The sequence below is a fragment of the Emiliania huxleyi genome, assembly GCF_000372725.1.
Source record: "Emiliania huxleyi CCMP1516 unplaced genomic scaffold EMIHUscaffold_243, whole genome shotgun sequence".
Taxonomy (NCBI): Eukaryota; Haptophyta; order Isochrysidales; family Noelaerhabdaceae; genus Emiliania; species Emiliania huxleyi.
This window is the reverse complement of record NW_005200226.1, coordinates 47921-56948: the sequence shown is the minus strand read 5'-3', so window position 1 is coordinate 56948 and position 9028 is coordinate 47921. Positions and strand designations below refer to the sequence as shown.

At 62.6% G+C, this 9028-nt stretch overlaps 4 protein-coding genes across 4 annotated transcripts in view; 2 read left to right on the top strand and 2 right to left on the bottom strand.

Moving 5' to 3' along the window:
• Positions 1-1138, top strand: part of EMIHUDRAFT_457398 (hypothetical protein) — a gene marked incomplete at its 5' end in the record, with an annotated part of 8004 nt that extends 6866 nt beyond the window's left edge. Inside the window, 3 exons of the mRNA XM_005778540.1 lie at positions 247-328; positions 491-661; positions 711-1138. Coding sequence (XP_005778597.1) covers positions 247-328; positions 491-661; positions 711-1036 — 579 coding nt within the window. The 3' untranslated portion in view covers positions 1037-1138. The remainder of the gene's footprint in view (positions 1-246; positions 329-490; positions 662-710) is intronic.
• On the bottom strand, positions 1127-3052 carry EMIHUDRAFT_236965 (hypothetical protein; the record flags this gene model as incomplete). Its single annotated transcript, XM_005778539.1, has 4 exons — positions 1127-1135; positions 1218-1463; positions 2070-2243; positions 2306-3052. 4 exons carry the CDS (start codon positions 3050-3052, stop codon positions 1127-1129), a joined length of 1176 nt encoding a protein of 391 aa, XP_005778596.1.
• Positions 3053-4296: 1244 nt separating this feature from the next.
• EMIHUDRAFT_236964 (hypothetical protein) lies at positions 4297-5344 on the bottom strand (the record flags this gene model as incomplete). The annotated part of the gene is made up of 3 exons (XM_005778538.1): positions 4297-4842; positions 5130-5258; positions 5339-5344. The coding sequence occupies 3 exons, from the start codon at positions 5342-5344 to the stop codon at positions 4297-4299; spliced, it is 681 nt and encodes a 226-aa protein (XP_005778595.1).
• Positions 5345-6565: 1221 nt separating this feature from the next.
• EMIHUDRAFT_236963 (hypothetical protein) lies at positions 6566-7369 on the top strand (the record flags this gene model as incomplete). Its single annotated transcript, XM_005778537.1, has 1 exon — positions 6566-7369. One exon carries the CDS (start codon positions 6566-6568, stop codon positions 7367-7369), a length of 804 nt encoding a protein of 267 aa, XP_005778594.1.
• Positions 7370-9028: the final 1659 nt, after the last annotated feature.

Sequence of the window (9028 nt, the reverse complement as noted above, 5' to 3'; positions counted from 1 at the left end):
TCCGCTAGGGCGGGGCGGAGGGCGGGGCGAAGGGCGGGGCGGAGGGCGGGGCGGAGGGCGGGGCGGAGGGCGGGGCGGAGGGCGGGGCGGAGGGCGGGGCGGAGGGCGGGGCGGAGGGCGGGGCGGAGGGCGGGGCGGAGGGCGGGGGGGAGGGCGGGGGGGAGGGCGGAGCAGAGGAGGGAGGGGGGCGCTGGTGTGTCGAGCTGCGCCCCGCGCGTGGCGCCGTCACCGCGCACGCTCTACCAGACGGGCCAGCATTACGCGGGAGTGCACCCGCCGCTGGCGGCGGCGATGGCGCGGCTGGCTGGAGAGGGCGCGGCGGAGGGGCGTGGGCGGCGGTCTTTCACAGCTGTAGCTGTGAACAGGCGGGGCTGGCCGGCGACGCGGCGGAGGGGGTGGTCTGGGACCCCTTTTGTGGCTCCGGTCCCCGCCCCTCCGCCAGCGCGCGCTCTGCCGCCGCGCATCTCTTCACACTTGCCGCTGTGGGCAGGCACGATGCTGATCGAGGCGGCGATCGCCCGCCCCGCGGCTGTCCGCACGCTAGTCGGGACCGACGTGGCGCCCGCCGCCGTCAGCCTGGCGGCCGCCAACGTCGCGGAGGCGCGGCGGCGCAAGCTGCTAGCCGATCGCGTCGGCGCGACCCGAGGGGCGGACTCCTGCTGTGGCTGTGAACGGCGTCTGTTCTTCACGGCGGGCGGTGGCGTGCACAGGCGCCGTCCTCAGAGAGGTCGACTTTCGCGAGGGCGTCGAGCGGATACCGGAGCTCGCGCCGGGCGGCGTCTCCCTCGTCGTCTCCAACCCGCCGTTTGGGCAGCGCGTCAAGGTGCGGGACCTGCGCGCGCTCTACACGGACCTCTTCGCGGCGTCCGCAGCGGTGCTTCGCGGCGGCGGCAGGCTCGTGCTGATCAACCCGCGCCGCGTCGCGCCCGAGGGGCTCGCCGCAGAGGCACTCTCGCTCGAGTCGCGCCGCACCGTCGAGCTGGGCCTCCGGCGCGCCGGCAGCGTGGAGGTGTGGCGCAGGCGAGACCGCGCGTAGCTCCGTAGGACGACACTTCCGACGTGTTCTGAAAAGCTGAGAGTCTTATTTTTGCGCTAGACGGAGTGTGCAAGGCGCAAGAATTCTTTTTCAGAGCGCCTTCGTTGTTAATAATACAGACGGATGGTACCTTGGTCCTTGCCAATTTGTATCGGCTATCGCGGGGGGGGGCCGCGGAAACGTCAGGGGCGGGGAACCCGCAATTTGAGATGCTGAGGCATCTGAAATTGCCCGATACGATCTCCATTCTAATTGAGATTGCCTCGAGCATCCCAAGATGCATGAAGCAATTCAGGATGCGCGCGCATCCTGAATTGCTTCGCGCATCCTGAATTGCTTCGTGCATCTTGGGATGCTCAAGGCAACCAAAGATGTCCACGACATCCCTGATTGAGCCATTACATCCTGAGATGCTGGCCGGAGGGCGCTGCATCTCAGGATGGCTCAATTGGCGTCGCCATCCCCGAGATGTGGCAAGCATTTTCAAATGGATATTTTAACCTCAGATAAATAAGACAATCCAGAATGCGCGCGATGTGCGACGAGGCCTAATAGTCCGCAGCGCCCCCAATGGTGCGCCGCCTGGAGGGCGAGCTCTCCCTCTCCCTCTCCCTCTCCCTCTCCCTCTCTCTATTCTCACTCTCCCTCTTTTTCTCCCCCTCTTACTCTCCCTCTCCCTCTCTCTCTTACTCTCCCTCTCCCTCTCGCTCTCCCTCTCCCTCTCCCTCTCCCTCTTCCTCTTACTCTCCTCTCCCTCTCCCTCTCCCTCTCCCTCTCTCTCTCTCTCTCCCTCTCCCTCTGACTCTCTCTCTCTTCTCCCTCTCCCTACGCCCGCCGTCGCATACGCCCACACTGTGTTGGCCAGGTTCTGAGGGTTGAAGCCAGCCAGCCCGCCACGCACCGCCGCCTCCGCCACCGCTACGAACAACGGGTGCACCACCCTCGCTTGCAGGCCGCACGTTGCCACGCCGTGAGCGACGTTCGCCAGTGCTCGCGCATTGCACGAGGAGACGAGGTCGAGCGTGCGCTGCACCAGCTGCTCAAGCCGCCCCTCGTGCCGCCGCTCGATGCGCTGCTTGCCCAGTTTGTTCCACAGGTTCGCAGCGTGGATGTGGTCCAAGCTCGCGCTGTGGGCAGCAAAGAGCGCGAGCAATGCGTCAGCGCTGCCAGCATTTGAGATGTGGCTGCTGAGCTGCTTAGCATTGAGCTGACCACCGGCAGCAGAGGTGTGCCGATCTTCGCGCGATCCCGCACCACGCATCGGCGGACTCCACCGGCGGTCGCTGTGCTGAAGCTGCCCCTCGCCGCGGAGGTCGCGCCGGTCATGGTCGCGCCTGGGATCGTGGTACCGATCCTCGCGCCGATCGTGCCAGTCGCGCGCGCGCTCGCCTCTGCCACGATCGTCGTAGCCGCGCCGCTCATCATGCCGCCCGTCATGATGCGGCCGTTGCTCGCCTCGCCATGGCTCGTCGCGCCATCGCTCAGCGGGCAATTGTGGCTCAGCGTGCCTTCGCTGCTCGCGACCACTGCACCAAGAGTCGTTGTAGCCGCGCCGCTCGTCATGCCGCTCGTCATGCCGCCCGTCATGATGCGGCCGTTGCCCGCCGCGCAATGGCGCGTCGTGCCATCGCTCAGCGGGCAATTGTGGCTCAGCGTGCCTTTGCTGCTCGCGACCTCCGCACCAAGAGTCGTTGTAGCCGCGCCGCTCGTCATGCCGCCTGTCATGGTTCGGCCATTGCTCGCCGCGCAATGGCTCGTCGTGCCATCGCTCATTGGGCCATTGCGGCTCAGCGTGCCTTTGCTGCTCGCGACCTCCGCACCAAGAGTCGTTGTAGCCGCGCCGCTCGTCATGCCGCCCGTCATGCCGCCCGTCATGGTGCGGCCATTGCTCGCCTTGCCAACGCTCGTCGCGCCGTCGCAGCTCATCCCGCCGCGGCTCATCGCGTGATCGCGACCGCCGTCGCTCGCCCTGCCATCGCCACTCTTCGCGTCCGCACTCGGCGCGCCGTTGCTCATCACGCCAGCGACGCTCCTCGGTCCGATGGGACATGTCCGAGCGAGATGCGTGCGTCGGGCAGAGGAGCGCCCAGAGGAGTTTGCTGGCGATGAGGGCAGAAGAATTTAAACAACCTGCGGCGCGCCTCGCCTCCACTCCCCGCCACCCACTAGGTCGTCTATCTCTTGCCCACGTCCGAGCGTGTCCGGTTCGTCACTTCCCCACCATGCGTCCCCGCCGATCGTCGCCTCTCCATCGGCGGCTACTCTCCACTCGTCGTCTCCCCCGTGCGGGGCGTGCGGTGCGTGAGCCGGCTCGTTGTGCGAGTATATGGGACACGATGTCTCAAATATGAGAGGTTTTGACTCCTACCGGCTCCTGACGCTATCCCTGGCAGCTCTAATGACCAGGATCAGTAGTGCTATGATAGAGGGTGCCCATACTAGCGCAGGAGCTGCCACACTCGCCCGGAACGGCTCCCTCTGGGGCCGGTTCCGCAGCCCGTGAGAGCCGACAGCGGGGCCGTGCCGCGGGTGCCTACTGCCGAGTGCCACAAACACTGCGCCGTCCCGCCATCACCTACAGGCTGTCTTGTGTGATGGTTGGGATGTCCAAACGCCACCATCTTGGCTCTTGCGACCTCAAACCCGCGAGCTGTATGGGTGGTCCTGACGTCGACGAGTCGACAAGTCTCGTCTGAGCCCGTGGCGGTCGCCGGCTGAGTCGCTGTGCACGGGCCGGTACCTCAGGCGTCACCTCCGCAGCCTCAGGTCTCAAACTCCACCACCTCCGCCGGGACGCCGTCGGTGGCACGCTCGGCGGCGAGTTTGTTGCAGCTCCACAGCGAGCGCGGCGTCGAGCCTACTCATTCCTGTTGGATACACGCACTCCCTGGGACCCAGGGAGTGCGTGTATCCAGCAAGCGGTGCGTCCCGGCAGCGCGCGCAGGCTGTGGAGCTGCAACAAACTCGAGACACGCTTTTTTGGGACATTTTCGACGCTTTTGTCCCATATACTCGCACAACATGCCAGCCGTACCTTGCACCGTGGATTCCGTTGAGGGGGTCGGTTGGGTTTTCCCGTCCGTGGGGCTTACGTACACTTACGGTGAATCGGGATGATGCACATCGTACATGGGTCATGGGGGAAAGCCGCTGCCTCGCATCCACAGACCGCCTTGTGTCGCGTGTCGGACGCTGATGCCTGATCGCTGTGGCCTGTGCAGCAAAAACGTCTAGGTGCGAGTGTTCAACAGGATACAGGCTCAGGCCGCCAGGAGGCGCGCCACGAGCGCTGCTTTGACGCCGGTGGTGGCCAAGCCGAGGCGCCCGCACTCGCTCCTCACCGTGCGCACCCTCCGCTCCACGCCTTTTTCGCCCTCGTAGTACTTCACGTTGCCGCTGGGAAACTCCGCGCACACCACCCGCTCCGCACCCCGCTCGCCCTCGTAGTGCTGCACGTTGCCGTTGGCTAACTCCATGCGCACCCACCGCTCCGCGCCTCGCTCGCCCTCGTAGTGCTGCACCTTGCCGGACTGCAAGAGGCGTCGCCGCAGATTCGCGCCATTCTCTTCGCCGCGCCGCAGTCTCCAGTATTCGGCGCGACTCGCGCCAGCACCCGTCACTTCCGACGAGAGGCGGAGCGCCGGGCTCACCCTCGCAAGCCACGGGAAGTGGTCGGCGCTGGCGCGGCGGTCGGCGGCGTATCTGCGGAGGATAACCTCATTGAGCGTTGCCGACACCGTGACGAAGGGGTCGGCGCAGCGGCGCTGGACAAGCAGCAGCCGCATCGCCACGGCGAAGAGCGGGTCCTGGTGCGTGGGTGTGAGGGGAGCGCGACATATACGGAGGTGCTGGTCACAGCGGTAGAGAAGCAGCGTGACGAGCGCGCGACATGAGATGAAGAAAATTTAAACAAAACAACTCTCTCTCACTGAGATGAAGAATCTTACAACAAAACTCCCTCGCACAACACTGAGATGAAGAATTTTATAAAACTCCTGGCACAACCGGGCGCGCACTGGCACTAACACAGGTACACCACGGGAGCCGCCTAAGCGACTCCTGCGAGGGTGGCGAGGCACTTAGCTCCGTGCACCCGCCCACCCCCGCCACAGGCAAGCTCATTCACGACCTGCTCTGCGATGGCCGTGTGAAGAACGACTGAGATGCGCTGCTTCTGCAGCCCCAGCCAGCTCTTGGTGGTCCAAGTCACCTCATCGAGGTACTGAGATGAAGAATTTTGAAGAACAGCTACAGCTGACTTCTGTGCGAGGCACACGATCTGTTGTGTCGCTCCTGTGTGACCGTCATCGCCCGTCCTGCGTCCACCCATACCGCGTTGGTGTCCCAGTCGTTGGTCGGACTGTGTTTCGCCTGGGATCTCTCTCTCTGTTGTGCGAGGCGTGAACCGCGCCATTCGCTCTCACCTGGCAACCCTGTCTGCACGTCTCGCGCGCGCGTGAACAGGGCTCCAGGCCCCAAATTACGTGAGTGTTAGAGTTCTAACACACACACACACACACACACACACACACCATTGGGTTTGTATTATTAACAACGAAGGCGCTTAAAGGATAAAAAAGAAAACAGTTTGTTTCATAACATCGAAGGCTAAGCTCAAAAAGAAAACAGATATGGGAGGAGATAGCGCGTCTGTCTTCCTCCACGCCACATCTATGCTCCACGTTTGACATCTATGCTCCACACACACACTCACTCACACACACACACACACACACACACACACACACACACACACACACACACACACACACACACACACACACCACACCGCTCACCCACGCGCACTGGGCCTTGCACTTTGAATGCCGTGGGGCTCCTGTCGTCATACGTGGAGACGCGAGGGTTGCCCCCCCTTGCCCCACCACCTCGTGTGTGTGGAGAAGTTTACCTTACCTTGCCAATTTGTATCGCGCTTCGCGCGCCTTGCGGGGGGGGGGGGGGGGGGCGGAAAAGAGGAACCTCTTAGCGCGCCATCGCCATGGTGCTGGCCTGCAAGCAGCGCCGGGCGACAACGACTTACCGCTCCCGGCCCCCCTCGGCACACCTCCGCTGCTTAATGTTTGACGACTCGAACCCGTGAAGCTTCCCCGCGCGCGGGTTACCCCGCACACGGGTCACACACACACACACACACACACGTCAGGGGTCAGCCTGCCACGGACGTGCCAGCCACGTATCCACGCAAGCGTGGTCCGCGCGCATGGCATACAGGCGTTCGCCAGACAGCGCAGAGGCTACATGTACATGTGCATGTGCATGTATGTAGGCGACCGGGGAAGGACTAGCTCAAGGGCAACACACACAGCGTCACCAGCCGTTGGCGCGCAGAACGAATCTGCGGCCCCCGGTTGGGACGAGTGCGCGACGCGGACGAACCGCTCAATGTGGCCGGCAGCTCGCGCTGCCGGCGGGGTTGGTTGGGGAGAACCGGAAAAGAATTTTAGCGGAAAAGAAAGAAAACACTCACCTAAGGGAGAGATAGCGACTGTCTTCGGTCACTCCACAGAAATGCTCCACGCTGTCGCCTTGCGGGTGGCGGTCGCGCTGATAGGCCATGCTCCTGCGATGTACTCTCATTCTCGCGACGCGAACCCTATGGCGCTTGCGAGGGAGAGCTTCAAGGGCCTTCACGCGGCACGCAGCATGGACGCAAAATTTGGCACGCTCGCCAACGCAACCATGCGGATGACGACCGCAGAGGCACAGCTTTGGTTCTCATTGCTGAACCAATCGTCGACTTATCTGGAGTGGGGTACAGGCGGCTCCACAGTGATGGCGGCATGGCGTGCGACTCTCACACACCTAGAGCCACTGAAGGTCGACGCAATCGATAGCAGCCAGGGCTGGTTTGACGTCCTTCGGAGTCATTCACCTATCCGTGATGCTGAGGCTGCAGGCTCTCTGACGTTTCATCTTGGCAACATCGGAGAGACTATCATGTGGGGGAACCCCAAAGACTGGAGTAAGCGCAGTGCTGCCTTGCGTGAGAAGCAATCACGCTCGTACATCCAGTCTATCCCGACCTCGCGCTGCTGCTACGACCTCATCTTGGTAGATGGCCGCTTTCGAGAGGCGTGCGCGCTCTATGCCTTGCGCTTGATGCACAATCGCACCACCGTGCTCATACACGACAGCTCTAGGCACACCAATCATGAGGCGATCCTGAACTATTATCACGTCGTGACGGTGCGCGACACTCTGGCTGTTTTGCGACCAAAGCACGGCGCCGTCGCGCGTGCAAAGTCTGGCAGCGACGGTGTCTACAACGCGCTGTTCACCAAGTTGATGAACGTATTCGCTCGGCGATCTTAGAGGTGAGCCTCTTTTCGTCATCGCGCACTCGCGCTGGCGCAGCCCAATAATGACGCCGCCTGTGGCCTGTGGGTGGGAGGGCCACGCTGTAATCCAATTCGACCACGGTTCCCAATACAGGCAGTCTAGAGGCACTTGTACTTGTGCGTTGTGACGCGCTCGCATCGCGCGTCAGTGGATTGTGGAGATCAGCTCGCCCACATGACGCACATGCATCTTGAATGAGTTCGCGCCGTCGCCCCCCCCCCCCCCCCCCCCGCCACCCGAGCGTGCGCCACTTAGGTCGCAGAAGAATGCCGCTCGCCGGACGCCGGCGCGGCACGGGCGGCGTGGAGCGTGGTGTCACGTCGAGTGTACACAGGAGTATTCACGTGCGTTGGTTTCCATGAACCATATGTTAAGAGCTGCGAGCCGTATATGTTTACGGAGCCGTGTGGACCCCGAACCCGGCCGTCGCACACCGAAGCCTTCCTTAGGGCCTAGGCCTGAGACGCGTCTTCGGGAACAACCCTGGGGTGAACATAGAAAACAACCCCAACCCCGCACTCTCCAAGACCAAGTGTGTGGCAAGTGCGACTACCCCGTCAAGTGCTCCAAGAGTGTCCGCCCATGTGATACTGTAAATTCTGAATCGGATCGGATTGATTCAATGACATTATTGTGACACATATCACATGCACATGCGTAATGCGATGACACACACGTGTGAATTCATGACATTCGATCCGGATGATTTTCGATTTCGTGATATATCCAGGATTTTCGAAAACGTTGAAAAACCCCTTCCCTCCCGCGGTGATTCCATGCCGAGGGTCCCATGCGTCGTCGGAGCCGTCCGCCGCCCGCGCGCTTGTGTGTGTGATAGCTTTGTGATGCCCGTTGGCCGAGGTGCTCACTGGGATCATAGTGAGCGGTCACAAGCGCGGCATGGACCGCCGAGGCCGTCTCGGCATGGTTGTCATGCTGGACTGTTGTCGCTCGTGATTAATGTTCCCGAGCCAATCTGGCTCAAGGTACTGTATGACAAGAAAATGAGGTCGCGCGGAGGCCCAGACTCGCTAGTACCCACGCCACACACCTCAGAAACGGCCTCGGAGCGCTCCACGACCGCATGGGCCCCGCGACGCTGTGGTCCCGGTCCACTGTGGGCGTGAACACGTCGAGAATGCTCCGTCTCGTCTTCCGACTCAGGCTCGACTGGGGCGAACAGGCCTTTACACCCGGTGTTCGTACGCTTTGAGACCAAAGAACTACCTCATACCAAGCTACAGTGAGCGGCGCGGGCTCAGGAGGCCATGGGAAGGCGGCCGTCGGTGGCGTCGGAGCAGCGTCGGCATATTTTGGCCCCTCGCGGCATATTTTGGCCTCCTGGCGGCATATTTTGGCCCCTCGAGTTTATCGAGCTCTCCTCGCGCAAGGACGACTCTTCTGACGCCCACGTCCGATCATTTGCCGCCAAAGGGCGCCGTCGCCCCCAGCACAGGAGCATGGAGCTCGTCCCCAACCTCCACAGAGGTCCTCACAATCGGAGGTCCTCACCCACGGAGGTCCTCACAAGGCAGCATGCACCTCCTGTCCTGCTTCACGCGGCGCACAGAGCGACGTCTTGCTTCTCCAGGGCCTGTAAACACCTTCAGGTATATCCTCGAGTCGTGTGTG